We start from the raw sequence: 17,719 nt of genomic DNA, 5'->3' as shown, positions 1-17,719 counted from the left end.
AATGAAACATTCCTATTTTTTTTTAGTCCAAATATGCCACCTAAATATGATGACAGATTTCCTTCGTATCTGATGATAAGTTGACAAAATGTTGCTATGGTATTTTTAAGTTGGTGTAAGAGAACAGAATGGTTAGCAATATCTGGAAACAGGAATGGGGAAAGATAAATATGGACCTTGTTTGGAGTCTGTATGTAAGATCTACAGAGAAATTCTTATTTCTAAGGTTTCTAAGTAAGAATCCCTATCTACCCCAAAAATAGAATGAGATACTATTAAAAGAAATTTGTCTCATCCAGTTCACTAACATGATGATATTCTAATTTATCATATTTGAAGATGACACTGTTGTACTGACAACATATGCAGAAAACAAACAATAAAGCCTTAAGCACAATTAAAACAAAAATAAGATAATACTTTTGGCAGATTCAGATTGGCAAATAGCTTAACAAATTGAAAATACACGGTGTTGGCCAGGCTGCAGGGAAAAGAGCATTACTGTCTCTCTGGAGGACAGTTTGGCAATATGTAACAAAATTTTTAAATAAGGACTCTTTGCTCAGCAGATCTGCTTCAGTGATTCTCCCTTAAGGATATTCAGTGTGAAGATACATATGCAAAAATGCTTGTTATATTGCTGTTTATTAAAGCAAAGTATTGAGAAACAAAAAGATCTAAATGTCTATCAGCAGGATACTGGTTTCATAGGAGGGAATATTCTGTAAAAAGTGTCTCTGTATCTATTAACATGGAAAGATATTCACATTTTTTAGTCAAAATAGTTCCAGGGCTGGCTCTGTGGCGTAGCAGGTTAAGACACCACTTGCAGTGCTGGCATCCCTTATGGGCGCTGGTTCAAGTCCCAGCTGCTCCACTTCCAATCCAGCTCTCTGCTATAGCCTGGGAAAGCAGTAGAAGACGGCCCAAGTCCTTGGGCCCCTGCACCCGCTTGGGAGACCTGGAAGAAGCTCCTGGCTCCTGGCTTAGGATCGGCTCAGCTCCTGCCATTGCAGCCAGTTGGGGAGTGAACCAGTGAATGGAAGACCTCTTTCTCTCTCTGCCTCTCCTTCTCTCTGTGTGTAACTCTGACTTTCAAATAAATAAATTAATTAAAAGTTCCAAAGTAGAAATATATAGTATAATAATAAAAACTGAGAGTGTATATATGGGAGAGGACATTAAGGAAGAGAGAGAGAGAGACAGACAACTATGTGTGTGTGTGTGACAGAGAGAAAGAGAGAGAGATTATAAATGTTAGTAGAAGATGTGGTTGGTGTATGCTATTTCAGGTGCTTTAATTTTCTTATTGCTTTAATTTTACAATAAAATCCTGTTTTCATTTGAGAAAACAAATCACAACAAAAACACCATGCAAAGAATGAAAGACTGAAGGAAATACCTATGGGAGAGACAGAGAAATCCCCAAATGGCTACAACAGCTGGATGAAGCCAGGAGCCTGAAATTCTATCAGGGTCTCCCACGTGAGTGGCAGGGGCTCAAGAACTTGGGCCATCTCCTGCTGCCTTACCAGGCATATTAGCAGAGAGCTGAGCAGCCAGGAGTTAAACTGGAATTCTGGTATGGGATGCCAGTGTTGTAGATGGTGGTTTAACTCACTGTACTACAATGTTGGATCCCTTAATCTTTCTTAGTTTCTTTCTTTCTTTCTTTCTTTCTTTCTTTCTTTCTTTCTTTCTTGACAGACAGAGTGGACAGTGAGAGAGAGAGAGACAGAGACAAAGGTCTTCCTTTGCCGTTGGTTCACCCTCCAATAGCTGCCGCGGCTGGAGTACCGCGCTGATCCAATGGCAGGAGCCAGGTGCTTCTCCTGGTCTCCCATGGGGTGCAGGGCCCAAGTACTCGGGCCATCCTCCACTGCACTCCCTGGCCATAGCAGAGAGCTGGCCTGGAAGAGGGGCAACCGGGACAGAATCCGGCGCCCCGACCAGGACTAGAACCCGGTGTGCCGGCGCCGCAAGGTGGAGGATTAGCCTAGTGAGCCGCGGCGCCAGCCCCCTCAATCCTTTCTTAATATACAGTTTGTATTTTAGATTTGTATTGAAATATTATTATAAATGTTTCCCTGTTATTATACAATTGTGTATTCTGGATTTTTTTCAAACATTATCATGAGTATTTCCTAGTACCACTGAAAACTCTTAAATATATTTTTAATGCCCATATCCAACTTTTAAGTAGCATTCATTTATTCTTATATTAAACACTCAAAATAAGTTGATTACAATAACCATTGTTCTATGGAACAACCTGAATCGTTCCTATTGTTTGAACTTTGATCTGGCTCTAACAACTGCAAATCCTCCATAATCTCAATTTCCAGTATTCCCCGTCCTACTCCAACACTCCACTGCACTCGCTGGAATGCATAATCTACTTTTCCCTCCTTATTCATCATTATTACGCCCTCATTTCCTTTCTTATCCAGACTGAATTCCCTGATCGATTATTTCAACCACGTCCTGGCATCTACCCTCATCTCCTTCATCCCTCTTTTGCTAGCTGAACCTTAGCCTTGGTTAATCCCAGCTCTGCCTCCTCTACACCTCTATTCATGCAGCCCAACATCCAAGCCCTATTTTTAAAGCTATTGATATTGACACACATCAAGAACTGAGTCTCATTTCTACTTCCCTGTGGGTGCCCTAAATGGGGACCGCACAGTTGCCACTGTAGTGTTCTGCTCCCGCCCAGCGTCCTTCCCTCCAACCCAACTCACCAGCCCTGCTGCATTCCTTCTTTACTGCTTTCCTCAGATTCTATCTCTTCAGTTTCCTAACCTTTCTGCTGACTTTTGCTTGTTTTCTCTCTCCTGCCTATCTGCACACCCCACCTTTCCCAAAAAGAAACACAGAAGGAATTGCCTGATAAACATGAACTAGCGGCTCAAGTCTCACGTTCCTGTCCTGCCTCTACTGTGTGACCTTGGGCAAGGCACCTTGCATCTCTGTTTCTCAGTTTCCTCCCTGTACAATGAGACACATTCAATCAAAGAAAACGAGGAGATAATTTAACCCAGCTCTTAAAACAAACAACACAATTCTGAGAACTCAAGAAAGAAAACTCAGCGAGCAGTTCCATACCCTGTTTTTCTCACCATACCATCCTACTGCCATCACCATGCTGAGATAATATCAACCATCTGCTGAACACAATTGTTGCTAGTTTAGTGCTGAAGCTCTCCTTGTCCCATTCATGCATCCCACCCATAACCATAGCGGAAATCCAAAGACTCACCGTGAATTTCTCATAGAGCTCGTAAGTCAGGAGGGGGTTGGGCAGCTCCCTAAAGTAGAGTTTGCAGAGTGAGCCCACACAGTGGATGTCCTGGAGGTACACTTCCCTTGTCAGGTCTGGACATTGATCTGAGCCAAACTCTTGCCTGAAACAACACAGACGGAGACATAACAATCCCAGGGAGCATGTGTTCCATGTCAGCAGCTGCTTGGCTGCTTAGGGGTAAAAGACCCTAAATGGCTGATCTGACCACGTTTTTAACCTTGATTCTCCTCCAGGCTCGATGAAGCCATAGGAAGATTTCCACTGGGGGTCTGGCTCTTCCTTGCAAAATCTGATGTGAATAGGAAGACATAATGCTCAACTATGAATGGATGTCCCATGGCATTATACCTGTAGCATCAGTTATGAATACTAGGGAAATGTGCAAAAAAAAAAGTCGCCAATAAGGCCTACTGAGATTGCAGTTTTTCAAAAATGTTGTTCACAACAAACTTCTCTTTCTTCCAGAAGAGATGCAAACCAGGGTGTGTCAGATTGTTATCAATTGCCTCCATATATTCATGTCAACAAACTTGTTTTATCTGGAAACTCAAACCCAGGGTTGGAGAACTTTAATCAACTATCTCTGATGTTCAATGGAACCTCTAGGCTGCCTGATGGGGACTCCTGCAGGATAGATGAGATTGTAAATATCTTTTCAAACAATCTATGCTGGGAAATCCGGCAATATCAGCTGATTCTCAACACGGTTTCTAATTAGAAAAAAAATCTGCTCAATGAACATACTGCCTCAAATAATGTATACTTACAAGTTAAAATATGTTTATGACAACTATGAGCTTTGATATAGAAAATAAGTTAGATTTTTCATGAGTGTTCAGTTGGCCAATCAAGTGGCGACAAACTCAACAGGACACTCAGAACCAGCATTTTCAAAATGGCTTGCAATGCCCACTCTCCTGTACTCCGGTCCTGCCGCTTTAATGAAGAATAGGGAATCCCTAATGCTGTCAGAACATCAAAGGAGATGAGCAGTGTCTTGAAAAAAGAGAACCATGGCATGGCGTCATGAATTCATAGGCATATGTTTTTTTTTTTTTTTTTTTCAGAGAGCAGAAGGAGAACCATTTAGAGCTTATTAATTTATTTAGTCAAAAGTTCCCCTTGTCAAACTAAAGTTAGTCCTTACATAAAATAATTGCCGGCGCTGTGGCTCAATAGGCTAATCCTCCGCCTGCGGCGCCGGCACACCAGGTTCTAGTCCTGGTTGGGGCGCCGGATTTTGTCCCGGTTGCTCCTCTTCCAGTCCAGCTCTCTGCTCTGGCCCGGGAGTGCAGTGGAGGATGGCCCAAGTGCTTGGGCCCTGCCCCCGAATGGGAGACCAAGAGGAAGCACCTGGCTCCTGGTGGATCAGCACAGTGTGCCGGCTGCAGCGGCCATTGGGGGGTGAACCAACGGAAAAAGGAAGGTCTTTCTCTCTGTCTCTCTGTCTCTCTCTCTCACTGTCCACTCTGCCTGTCAAAAAAAATTTTTAAAAAAATTGATCACCATTCAAATATCTTTCTAGGATACCAGCTACCACATAGTATACTTCAGAGCAAAGAGTACTGCATTAAAAAGTATTTGCTGCTGAAATTCTAAAAAGTGGTACACTTATAATTTGTGAATTATATAAATATATGGCTGTAATAAGCCAATTTTTAAAAAAATAACCTTCAGTCTCCAGGTATAAGGAGACTTCTTTTGGCATAACTAAATTACAATTGAGATTTGTGGCAGAAACCAAATAGGATAGGGGAAAAAGATGAAAGCTGAATTACTTTGCACGATCTATTAAATTTTACATATTTATTTTGTAATAAAATCTACTTTATTTTACATATTTATCTTGTAATAAAAATGTTTTATTGCTTTAAAAGTCAATATATAACTACACATTATACATAACATAGTATATATATACTATATATATATATATATCTTCCATTAAAGAATAATATGTGAGGGCCAGCACTGTGGCACAGTGGGTTAAGGTGCATCGGGTTAAGCTGCCGCCTGCAACACCAACATTCCACATGGGTGCCGGTTTGAGTCCTGGCTGCTCTGCTTCCTATCTAGCTCCCTACTAATGGTCTAGAAAAGTAGCAGAAGATGGTCCAAGTGCTTGAAACCCTGCATCCTGGATGAAGCTCCTGGCTCCTAGCTTTGGCCAGACCCAGCTGTGGTCATTTAAGGAGTGAACCAGTAGATGGAAGATCTTTCTTTCTGCCTCTTCCTCTCTCTATAAATCTGTCTTTCAAATAAATAAATTAATCTTTTTTAAAAAGAATAATATACAAAATACCTATGCCTATTATTTTAGTCATAGTAAATTATGGATATTATATACATATATATTATGTATACTTTAAATGTAGTCTATCATATATCTATATTATATATAATATATATCTATCTATATTATATATATCTATATATATTAGTTATATAAAACATATAGCTGTGTTTTGGGTAAAAGTTTTTGCTCTCTCTCTTTTTTTTTTTTTTAAGATTCATTCATTTGGAAGGCAATTACAGAGAGAAAAGGAGAGACAGACAGGGATTTTTCATCCTTGGTTCATTCCCCAAATGGCCACAATGGCCAGGGCTGGGAGGGGCTAAAGCCAGAAGCTAAATTCCAGTCCCCCATGTGGGTACAGGGGCCCAAGTACTTGGGCCACCCTTCATACTTTCCCAGGCACATTAGCAGGGAGCTAGATCAGAAGTGGAGCAGCGGGGAATCAAACTGGCACTCATATGCAATGCTGGCATCACAGGCAGTGGCCCTAACCTACTACACCACAATGCTGGCTCCATGTCTGGCCTATTAATGTAATAGAATTTCTTTCAAATTTTTAGGATAAATCTGTAGAATTGGAAATAATTCATCCAGTAATGTTTTAAATAATATCAATTAGGTATTAGTCAATATCCATTAGAGAAATACACAGTTATGCACACTTCTGATTTTTCAACCACATGGAACATCAAATGTGACAAGAACCTTTAAGTTCTGAACATTATGGAACCAAGAGCCAATCCAACTAAGTTTTGGGTAGGCAAGCAGATGGTTATAAATCACGTGTTTCTAACTCATAACTTAAATCATTGGAGTTAAGTCCACTTAAGAAGGGTAGATCTGGTTCAAGACAAACAAGCAGATTAAAGGCCCTCAGGAGCTTTTTATTGGAAAGAATTACATCAGGCTGGGTAGCTTCCTGATTAGAATAAGAACAGTCAGGCATCTGAAAACAGAGGCATCTGATCTCAGCCTGGCCACCTTTCCTTTTATCTCTTTGGGTTTTTAATACTCCCAACACCTGCAGGCAGAGCGCTGGCCAGAGGAAGGATCATGGGAGAATTCCTGTGGGGGCTATTCTTTGAGCTTACCTTAGCCGTTGAATGTTTGAGGTGACTCCAGAAAGCCGATAGATTCCATCCACAATCCCATGAGTCTCTATAAATTCTGCACAGCTCTTCAATACATATGGAACTGTGTAACAGAAAAGAAAAAAACAATAAAGTATCAGATGTAAATCTGACTGTCTTTTTAAACATATCCTTTAAAAGTCCAGGTAACTTCAAAGAGAAACAAGGCTCCTCATTTGAGATACAAGTGGAAATGATTATTTACAAGTGATGGGTGATGTTCCTTTTTATTTTTCAAAAACCATACGGTTTTGTTAAAGTTTTTAAAAACTAATATATTTGAATTTTTTAAGGTTTATTTACTTGAAAGGCAGAGAGAGAAGGATAGACACACAAAGAGTTATCTTGCATCCTCTGGTTCACCCTGACAATGACCACAACAGCTCCCTGTGGCTGGGCCAGGCTGAAGCCAGGAGTCTAGAACTCCATCTGGGTCTCCCACATGGGTGGCAAGGGTCCAAGTACTTGGGCTCTCTTCTGCAGTCTTCCCAGGCACATTAGCAGGGAGATGGATTAGAAGCAGAGCTGCCAGGACTCAAACTGGTGCTCTAATATGGGATGCCAGTGTCACAATAATTTTTTTTTTTTTATTTTTTGACAGGCAGAGTGGACAGTGAGAGAGAGAGAGACAGAGAGAAAGGTCTTCCTTTGCTGTTGGTTCACCCTCCAACGGCCGCCGCGGCCGGCGTGCTGCGGCCGGCGCACCGCGCTGATCCGATGGCAGGAGCCAGGAGCCAGGTGCTTTTCCTGGTCTCCCATGGGGTGCAGGGCCCAAGCACTTGGGCCATCCTCCACTGCACTCCCTGGCCACAGCAGAGGGCTGGCCTGGAAGAGGGGCAACCGGGACAGAATCCGGCGCCCCAACCGGGACTAGAACCCGGTGTGCCGGCGCCGCAAGGTGGAGGATTAGCCTAGTGAGCCGCGGCGCCGGCCCACAAGTAATAATTTAACTCATTGAGTCACAACACCAGCTTGTGTATTTTAGAGTTGCTTTAAGATTTGAAAAATATGCAAAAGTTTATATTTAAAAAAATTTTTTATGATTCATTTATTTATTTGAAAGGTAGAGTTACAGAGACATAGAAGCAGAGAGAAAGGTCTTCCATCCACTCTCCAAATGGCTGCAATGGCCAGAGCTGGGCTGATTCAAAGCCAGGACCAGGAGCTTCTTCTGGGTTTGCCATGCAGGTGCAGGGATCCAAGGACTTTGGCCATCTTCCACTGCTTTCCCAGGCCATAGCAAAGAGTTGGATCAGAAGTGAAGCATCCGGTACTAGAACCGGCGCCCATATGGGAGGCTTTACCCAATACACCACAGCACCAGCCCCTAAAAGCTTAGATTTTTGAGACCATCTGTGACCTTGGAACTCTCCAACTGAATCTCATCTTGTTACTGGTTCTCCAGGTGTGTCTTTCTGATCTTGGCATCAGTATAACCTGAGAACTTGGAAAGGCAAACTCCCAGGCCTTACTTTGAACTGACTGACTCAGAAATTCCGAGGATGGGGCCCAGCAATCTGTTTTTTTTTGTTTGTTTGTTTGTTTGTTTTTGACAGGCAGAGTGGACAGTAAGAGAGAGAGAGAGACAGAGAGAAAGGTCTTCCTTTTCCATTGGTTCACCCCCCAATGGCCATGTGGCTGGCGCGCTGCAGCCAGCGCACCACGCTGATCTGAAGGCAGGAGCCAGGTGCTTCCTCCTGGTCTCCCATGGGGTGCAGGGCCCAAGCACTTGGGCCATCCTCCACTGCACTCCTGGGCCACAGCAGAGAGCTGGACTGGAAGAGGGGCAACCGGGACAGAATCCGGTGCCCCAACCGGGACTAGAACCCCAGGGTGCTGGTGCTGCAGGCGGAGGATTAGCCTATTGAGCCGTGGCGCCAGCCAGCAATCTGTATTTTAACAAACCCTCTGGATAATACGGATGCAGACTGAAATTAGAGAACCACCACCTAATTCTATACAGGAAGCAGCCAAGGCTAAGGTAAATTTACTTATAATTGTTGCTTATGCAAAGTAATTAATAATGGGAAAATGCCTACAATACAAATAAGTGAAAGAAAAAGCAAAATAGAATATATGCTGTAAATTCAGTTATGCAAAAGCAGGAAGACCAGAAGAAAACCTGCCAGAACGTAAAAGGTAATTTCAAGGTTGAAGTCTTTTTAATGGTGAGATTGCTCTCCCTCCCCCCATGGGTCAAATTGGTCATTGATTTAATGGACCACATAAAAGGAACCGCCATAGGCTCTTGAATTCTTGCCACTCCAGAGTTCAGAGCCTTGGTGAAGAAGCGCCTAGCTGTATTCTCTCCTTGGAACTGACCTTGAGTGGGCCAGACAGCTCACTGACCCCGAATGACAGTTACAGGCCGCAGGATGGTGCAGATAGAGTGACAAGTCACATGCCACTCGGGTCCCTGGACAGATCTACCTGAGACCACCCCCTGTGAGTGTGCTGTGAATTGTGGGCTGGTGTTGAACAACTGAGACCTCAGATTCTGGTGACTCCAAGTGACTCTGGAGGCATAGAGGTGGTGTGGGCCTTTCATGAACAAATGTTTGGGTTAGCAAATGTGCTCCTGCCCCCAACACAGGCCAACCCATTAGTGACTTAGGTTAGATGAATGCCACTTCATTATTGCTTATTGAATATGCTCACACCTACACAAAACTCCAAGCTGGACTGCACCTTTACATGAGTAAACACCAGGCCTTTGGACTTAACATTCTACCTGAATTCTCTCTCACAATACTTTGCAAACACCTCCTGTCCATGCTGCCTTTAATTAACTACAATTTTAGGTGCTCAATCATATTCATCATATTGACGGTATTTTCCCTGTCTCTGAAAGGCTAGGCATGCCCACAGCCACTCTGCTCCAGGGCATTTCCATGCTTTGTCCCTGCCCTCCATGACTGGAACTGGAAAAAATTTTCAGTTAACCCGGGTAGGAGGAGGTCAAGGAGTGGACTTGGGATTGGAAATATTGAGTTCTGAAAGCATAGAAGTGGAAGCACTTCATTTAAGGGTAGAGAAGAGGCTGTGGGAGTGGGCAGGGTCCAGAGCTCCCACCTGTCTGCAACTAGAAGAGCCACAATGTAGTCCGTTTTATAAAAATAGGGAGCTCAGTAAGACTTTTGTCTTCCATCCACATAGAAATACAGTTCTAGTGCCTAGAGAGATGAGTAGATAGATAGATACATAGATATATAGATATATAAACATGAGGTCTTCAAAAAGTTCTTGGAAAAAGCAGATTATGAAAACTATGGGGTGTAGTGGCCATCTGCAGTGTCGGCATCCCATATGGGTACTGGTTCAAGTCTCAGCTGCTCCACTTCTGATCCAGCTTTCTGCTATGGCTTGGAAAAGCAGCAGAAGATGGCCCAACTCCTTCGGCCCCTGCACTCACATGGGAAACCTGGAAGACACTCCAGGCTCCAGGATTCAGATCAGCCTAGCTCCAGCTGTTGTGGCCATCTGGGGAGTGAACCAGTTGAAGGAAGACCTCTCTCTCTGTCTCTGCCTCTCTGTGACTCTGCCTTGAAAATAATTAATCTTTTATAAAAAGAAAAACTATGCATGGATTTCAAAAAGTTTTTTATGAAATAGATACTTTAATTCTACTTTACCATGAACTTTTTATTATTGTTTATTTGACAGGCAGAGGGACACACACACACACACACACAGATCGTCCACCTTCTAGTTCACTCCCCAAATGGCTGCAATGGTTGGGACTGGACCAGGCTGAAGCTGGAAACCCCATCTGGGTCTCCCATATGGGAGGCATGGACTCAAATACTTGGGCCATCTTCCATTATCTTCCCAGGTACATCAGCAGGAATTTGAATCAGAAGTGGAGCAGTTGGGACTCAAACTGACACTCCAGTATGGGATGCAAATGTCACCAGTGGCAGCTTAACCCACTGTACCACAACATTAGCCCTTCCATGAATTTCCTGCAGTTACTTTGTACCTATCTTAAAATTCCTGTTCGGCACAATAACGTTAGACTCTTTCCCCACCACAGCAAAATGTTTTGCAATGGGCTACATATGGTCTATGGCTGAGAGTGCAGCTCTGGATGCCAAACTGTCTATCAAACTGTGAGAAAAATATGATTCTGTTTCTCATTTTCCACATTTGTAAAATGAGCATGGTAGTGTTTTTTGTATCATAGTTAGGGCTGAAAATGCTGCTTATTTTAGCACATACTCTAGCAGCTAATGAGCACGTCACAATGCCAGTCATTTTTTTTTTTTTATTTGACAGAGTTAAACAGTGAGAGAGAGACAGAGAGAAAGGTCTTCCTTCTGTTGGTTCACCACCCAAATGGCCACTACGGCCGGAGTTACGCCGATCCGAAGCCAGGAGCCAGGTGCTTCTTCCTGGTCTCCCATGTGGGTGCAGGGGCCCAAGAACTTGGGCCATCCTCCACTGCCTTCCCGGGCCACAGCAGAGAGCTGGACTGGAAGAAGAGCAACCAGGACTAGAATCCGGTGCCCATATGGGTTAATGCCTCCGCTGCAGGCGGAGATTAACCAAGTGAGCCACGGCACTGGCCCCCAGTCATTGTTTCTATTTGTATCTATCTATGATGTGAATTTATAATTTGATTTTCTTGGTGAAAACAGTGCTTGCCCCTTTCCATGCAGTGGGCACTTGGGGTGGAGAACCAGCCTCATACCAGTCAAAATTCACCTCTACTCTTTGGAATGGCTGTTGTGTTCTTCTTGGTAAATGTTTCTCTCTGAAAGCAATTTTGCTCCCATAGAGTCTCTCTGCTGTGCTTTAAATTGTTATCTTTGTTGCACAAGGACAGTAGGATCCAACAGCGAAAGGACTGGGAGTCAGGAGTCTGGGGTGATTGAGTTTGTACCCCAGGTGCATGCCTGTTGAGCTGGGCAGGGCACAAGGGTACTTGAACTTTGAGAACTCCAAGGTAAAACTTCAGACTTCAAGTGCTGCACAAAACACTTCACAAAAGAGGCAATACAAGGTCAGCAAGCTGTCCCAGTCCAGTCGAGGAGAGGACCTCCCCGGACTGCAGCTCTCAGCTGCAGCATTTCAGGCTGCCTTTGTTTTAGAGGTGGAGAAAACACATTCCATTTATTCTGGCCTTGTTACAAAGGCCCTAGAACCTCTCGTTCATGGCTCTGTTTGAGCAGGTGGCAATATTAAAACGGCCCAAGAAAAAAGGCCCTGGTCCCAGTCCTTGATTCTCCACCTGGGCTGAGTTGGAAGGTGTAGGAATTCTCCATCATCCTTAGGATGGAAAGGGATTCACAGAATCTCTGTGCAACCACCTGGCTCTAGACATTGGAGCAGTGGTTCTCAGACTCTGGTACCAGGGCTGAGTCCTGCAGCAGCTGCAGGATCCTCCAGGTGATTCTGGTGCCCATGAAAGTGGAAGAAGCACCAGTCTAGACCAGAGTTGCTTATACCTCAGTGAGCATAAAAATAACCTGAGACTCTTGTTATCTATTCCAGTTCAGTAGGGAGGTGGATGGAGGGAGTGTTGGGAATTTTTACTTCTAACAAATTCTCAGGTGGTGGGGTGCTGCCAATCTTCAGCCACACTTGAGGTAGCAAGGAGCTAAGGATGATACTGGAGGGTGGTGGTGCTAAGATTTTACTTTCAAAATCTCAAAATTCTTTAGACTGTTGTCCCTGGGGTCCAACCAGGGGACACTCTAGGTTTCCGGACAGGCTAGAAGCTTGACACAAAATAGCTGAGTAGTTAAGAGATGGAAAGAAAGCTTCCATTGTCAATTTGGCATGGGAAGGATTGACGTTGGAGGTTGGAGCCACAGAGCTAGTTCTGTGGGATTAAACTTGGGTCCAAAGAACTTTAAGTCTCCTCCTACAAAGGAACACACAGTTGCTGATTATGACATAATATTATAACTTGGTTGAATTGTTTCACTGATGGTCCTCTGACTCCCCCCACTGCTTTTATTTTGGCTTTTCCTGGATCAGAGATCTTAAATGTTAAATTTTAGTCTGAGCAGAAAATACGTTTTCAGGTCATTGCTGATGGAAAAAGAAAATCTTGCTTTATTTTTGCTTTACAGTTTATGAAACATTATAAATTCCTTTGTCTCATTTGTTCTAACCCAGAACAATTAACAGACACTTAGAAATAGAATTGGGGCACTCTTCTCTCATTTCTAAACTCCTTAAGGGTTCAGCACAGAACAAACCAACAGCCAAATCATTTCTCTGTGTTCCCCAGTAGACACAATTCTGCAAGGTGCTTCAGTTGCCTGTGTGCCTAGGACATGAACAGATCTGAAACTGGAAACAGCACAACTTTATCTGCTCATTTATGTGGTTGTAGCAGTCACCTTCTTCTTCTTCCATTGTGCAAACTGCATTGTATTTTAGGGAAATGAGGTGTTTCCCATTCCCACTCTGGATCCTAGTAAGGTCTTGTATTAGATGCCAACCCCTCTCTGGGTCCTTCAGTTCTAACTTCAAAGTCCAGTCCAGTGACCGACAGATACTGTCCAGCACCAAATTCCAAAGAGTATTCCAACAGAATACTGTTCAGCACCAAAAAAGGGAGTGATACAGCATGAGTGCATCTCAAATGCACTAGAATGGGTGATAGAAGCCAGAGTATAAGAGTACATACTATAGAACTCCATTTTTATGGAACTCTAGAAAATGCAAACAATTCACAGTGAGAGAAACAAAGGATTAGCCAGGAGGTAGGGATCAAAAAGGGGGCCCAAGGAACCTTTTGGGTGTGATGGACATGGAAGTGGAAGTGTGAAAGATTGAGTGAGACAAGACACTGCACGGGGAATAAATCCTTTGAGACTCTTGCACTGCATATGGAAGAGAGAGGGGAAAGATTTTAAATAATTTTCCTGTGCTGTGAATGAGCCCCCTCTTCTGTACTTTTCCAAGAAATGCAGTAAAGATTTAAATTACTTCCCCATTATTCTTAGTTGTCATTACAGAACCTTCCACCTGTTTTCCCCAAGAATCTGAGAGCTGTCTCACACTGGCACCTGTAACCTCTCTCTTTCTCTCTCTGTCTCTCTCAATCTGTAGTCGCTGCTCTTCAGTATTTCCCATCCTTTCCTTGTCCCTCCTCAACTCTGTCCCTTCTATCCCATGATCCTCCCTCACCTCTGTGATGCACTCCTTGCCTACAGGTCACTGTCTACCTCAATAATCCCTCTGATTCTCCTTTGCCATCTCTGTCTTAACTTCTTTCTACTCTCCTGTCCTGGCCAATATAGAATTAAAGAAAAGTCTGAAATTTTGTGCTATTTAAAAAATATTTATTTATTTCAAAGGCAGAATTACAGAGAGAGAAGGAGAGGCAGAGAGAGGTTTTTCATCTGCTGGTTCATTCCCCAAATGACTGCAATGGTTGGGCTAGGCTGAAGCCAGGAGCTAGAAGCTTCTTCCTGGTCTCCCACATGGGTACAGGAGCCCAGGGACTATCCTCTGCTGCTTTCCCAGGCACATTAGCAGAGAGCTGGATCAGAAGTGAAGCAGCTGGTTTTTGAATAGGTGCCCATATGGGATGCTGGTGCTGCAGGCTGTGGCTTTAATCTGCTGCACTACAGTAATGGCCCGAAATTTTGTGCTATTTCACAAGAGGTAATGTTTTTTATTCTTCAAAAGGGAGATGTGATGGGACAGCAAGTGAGGCCACTGCTTGAGATGCCTGCATCCCATATTGGCATGCCTGGTTCAAATTCTACCTCTACTTTCAATCCAGCTTCCTGCTAATGTGCCTGAGAGGTATTTGGGTTCCTGTCATCACCATGAGAGATGTGGATGGAGCTCTTGGCTTCTGGCTTTGGGCTGGCCCAGCCCTGGCTGTTGCAGACATTTGGGGATAGTGCCAGCAGATGAACAGATCTTTGTGTCTGTAGCTCTGCCTTTCAAATAAATAATAAAGAAATAAACTTTAAAAATTAAGTGCTGTCTAATTTTTAAAGAAAAAAAAAGTTTAAATATGTTGGCACTTTAGCCTGCCCTTGGAGAAAAGTTTTCCCTTGTTTTAATTTTTAAACATTGAGATATAATTCAAATACCATAAAATTCACCCCTTTAATGTGTACAATTTATTTGTTTTTAGTAAATTTACAAGTTAAACAATCATCTACCTATCTAATTACAGAACACTTTCATCAACTCAGAAAGCACAGCATTAAGTTAAGCCACAGCCTACAATTTCAGCACCCCATATGGGTGCCAGTTCAAATCCTGGAGCTCCCTGATAAAACCTGAGAAAAGCAGTGGAAGATAGCCCAGGTGCTTGGGCCCCTGCACCCACATGGGAAAACCAGATGGAGTTCCAGGCTCCTGACTTTGGCCCTGGCTGTCACAACCATTTGGGGAGTGAACTGGTAGATGGAAGGACTCTCTCTCTCTCCCTCTCTCTGTCTCTCCCTCTCTGTAACTCTGCCTTTCAAAAAATAAAAAATAAAAAAAAAAAAAAAAAAGGAATCCTATACCCCTGATTAGTTACTTACTTTCCCATCTCTAGAGCCTCTGGTAAACACTAATCAACTCTCTGTTTCTATGTATCTGCCTGTTCTAGATATGTGATATAAACGGAATCATATGCACCAGCCTTCGTGACTGCCTTCTTTCACTTTGCATAACGGTTTCAAGGTCTACCATGCTATAGCATGTATCAGCACTTACTTTTCATTTTTGTGGTCGAATAATATTCTAAATAAATTTCTTATTTTATTTATTCATATATCAGTTAGTGGAAACTTAAGTTATTCCTCTCTTTTTAGCTATACAAATAATGTTGCTAAGAACCTTCAGGCACAGGTTTTGATGTGGACATATGTTTTCAATTGTCTTGGATATATATCCAAGAATAGAATAGCTGGGGTATACAGTGACTCTGTGCTTAACTTTTGAGGAACTGCCAAATTGTTTTTCAAAGCAGCTGTACCATTTTACATTCCTGTCAGCAATGTACTACAGTTCCAATTTTTTAAAATCTTCATCAACACTTGTTATTGTCTACCATTTTTATTATTGTCATCTTAGTGGTGTGAAGTGGTTTTCACTGTGGTTTTGATTTGCATTTCTCTGACTAATGGTTCTAATCATCTTTTCATGTTCATATTGGCCATAACTTCTTTGAGGAAATGTCAGATCCTGTCTATTTTTAATTGGATTGTCTTTTTTCTTTTTACTATTTTTGTGTCAAAATATTTTATTATATATGAGTTCTTTACATAATCTGGGCACTAGACCCTAATCAGTGTATGACTGGCAAATAATTTAGTCCATGCTATGTATTGTGTGTTCACATTCTTGATGGTATTCTTTGAAGCACATAAGTTTTAAATTCTAATGTAATCCAATTTATCTAATTTTTTTTCTTTTGCTGTTTATGCTTTGGCTATCAAGAGAAGAGCTTCTTATTTCTGATTTATATTGACTACATACTTTGGTTCTTTCCTGTTTACATGCATAAGGAATACACTAAGCAATGCAATGTTTTTTGTTGTTACAGGTCAGTAGCTCTCCCTTATCCTTAGGGAAACATTCCAAGACCCCCAGTAAATATCTGAAGTCTTGGCTATTTCCCAAAGGTATACTCTTTATCACACACTGTGTTCATAACTTTTGTGGTTTGAGGTGTGACAGCAAAGCTAGAAGGAATTTTCTTTTTCTTTCTTCACAATTTCGCAGATGGGAGACTCATTCTTATTATAGATCATAGTAACCTCCGCATATGACCTTCTTCCTTTCCTCGTTAAGTCAAGAACTTTCACCTCTTCACTGCAAGAGAATGGTTTCTCTTAGGGACATCCAAATCACTAGCATCACCACTCTTAGGTTTTGGGGTCATCATTTAGTAAAATAAGGGTTTCTTGAACATAAGCACTGAGATTTTTTTTTTCTACAACATCAGGGTTGCTCAGAACATGTTTTATTTCATGGTTAATCCAAAGATTAACCTAAAATAATCCTAAGATTTGTCATCACAGCAAAAGCACTGAGATATTGAGGCAATTGATTTATAACCAAAAGGGCCACTCAATGACTAGCAGGTGAGCAGCATACACAGCATGGATACTTTCAAGTACTAACAGACTAATCACCAAGATACTTGTTAGGCAAAAAGAACAAGTTATATTGTTAACAGACCAGCATACTGGAATGCTAGCATCTGTTTTTTTTTTTTTTTTTTTGAAGAGGCAATAAATGAATATACATGCAATTCATTTGTATATACTGTATATACATTATGCATTTGGTATCTATGGAAGGGTATATATATAATAAATGGATAGCTTTAGTTGCCTACCAGAAAAGAAACTGGAGGATTGGGGCTTGTGCTCCAAGTAAGAGGGAGATGTCTTATACGTTCTTCTGTACTTTTGTTTTTTTTTTTTTTTTTTTTTTTGACAGGCAGAGTGGACAGTAAGAGAGAGAGACAGAGAGAAAGGTCTTCCTTTTGCCAATGGTTCACCCTCCAATGGCCGCCGCGGCCGGTGCGCTGCGGCCGGCGCACCGCGCTGATCCGATGGCAGGAGCCAGGAGCCAGGTGCTTTTCCTGGTCTCCCATGGGGCGTTCTTCTGTACTTTTGAACTATAAGAATACATTACCTTTTCTGAAAGCTAAAAAAATCATAATTATTTCAGTTCCACAATATTTATTACAAGCCTACTCTGTGTCCAGCACCAGGTGTCTGTTTCTACATCATCTCTGTTTTGAAGTTGTGAGCTCCTTGGGGACAATGAGGACAATGAATACAATAAGTACAATGTCTTATTCCATTAGGGTGGCCTTGAAAATATAAGCACTCAACATGTTTTGCTGAATGAACAGGAGATTGCTCATTTTCTTCAGATAGATTTTCTGTGCTCATTCATATATGAGCCCCTTAAAGAGGGAAACACCCACTATTTGTCAGGCATTGCTTTAGGTGGAGTTTATTTGTTTTTATAGCATTCTCAATTCTATGGGGGGGACTTTAAAAAGCT

General features: G+C 42.3%; 1 protein-coding gene and 1 non-coding gene across 3 annotated transcripts in view; both read right to left on the bottom strand.

Annotated features, from left to right (window-relative positions):
* Nucleotides 1–17,719, bottom strand: part of ARHGAP31 (Rho GTPase activating protein 31) — a 128,906-nt gene that overhangs the window by 42,616 nt on the left and 68,571 nt on the right. For both annotated transcript variants that reach the window (XM_051819004.2, XM_051819005.2), the window contains exons 2-3: nt 6,692–6,794; nt 3,260–3,404 (exon numbers count right to left, since the gene is read on the bottom strand). In XM_051819004.2, coding sequence (XP_051674964.2) covers nt 3,260–3,404; nt 6,692–6,794 — 248 coding nt within the window. The remainder of the gene's footprint in view (nt 1–3,259; nt 3,405–6,691; nt 6,795–17,719) is intronic.
* On the bottom strand, nt 16,645–16,722 carry LOC127483064 (small nucleolar RNA SNORD58). The gene has a single exon (XR_007909033.1). It is a non-coding gene; the product is annotated as a small nucleolar RNA SNORD58 (small nucleolar RNA).

This window comes from Oryctolagus cuniculus, chromosome 4 (assembly GCF_051225735.1).
Source record: "Oryctolagus cuniculus isolate XC-2025 breed Fujian yellow rabbit chromosome 4, ASM5122573v1, whole genome shotgun sequence".
NCBI lineage: Eukaryota > Metazoa > Chordata > Mammalia > Lagomorpha > Leporidae > Oryctolagus > Oryctolagus cuniculus.
Note: the sequence above shows the minus strand (reverse complement) of the source record. Positions and strands in the feature narration are given on the sequence as shown.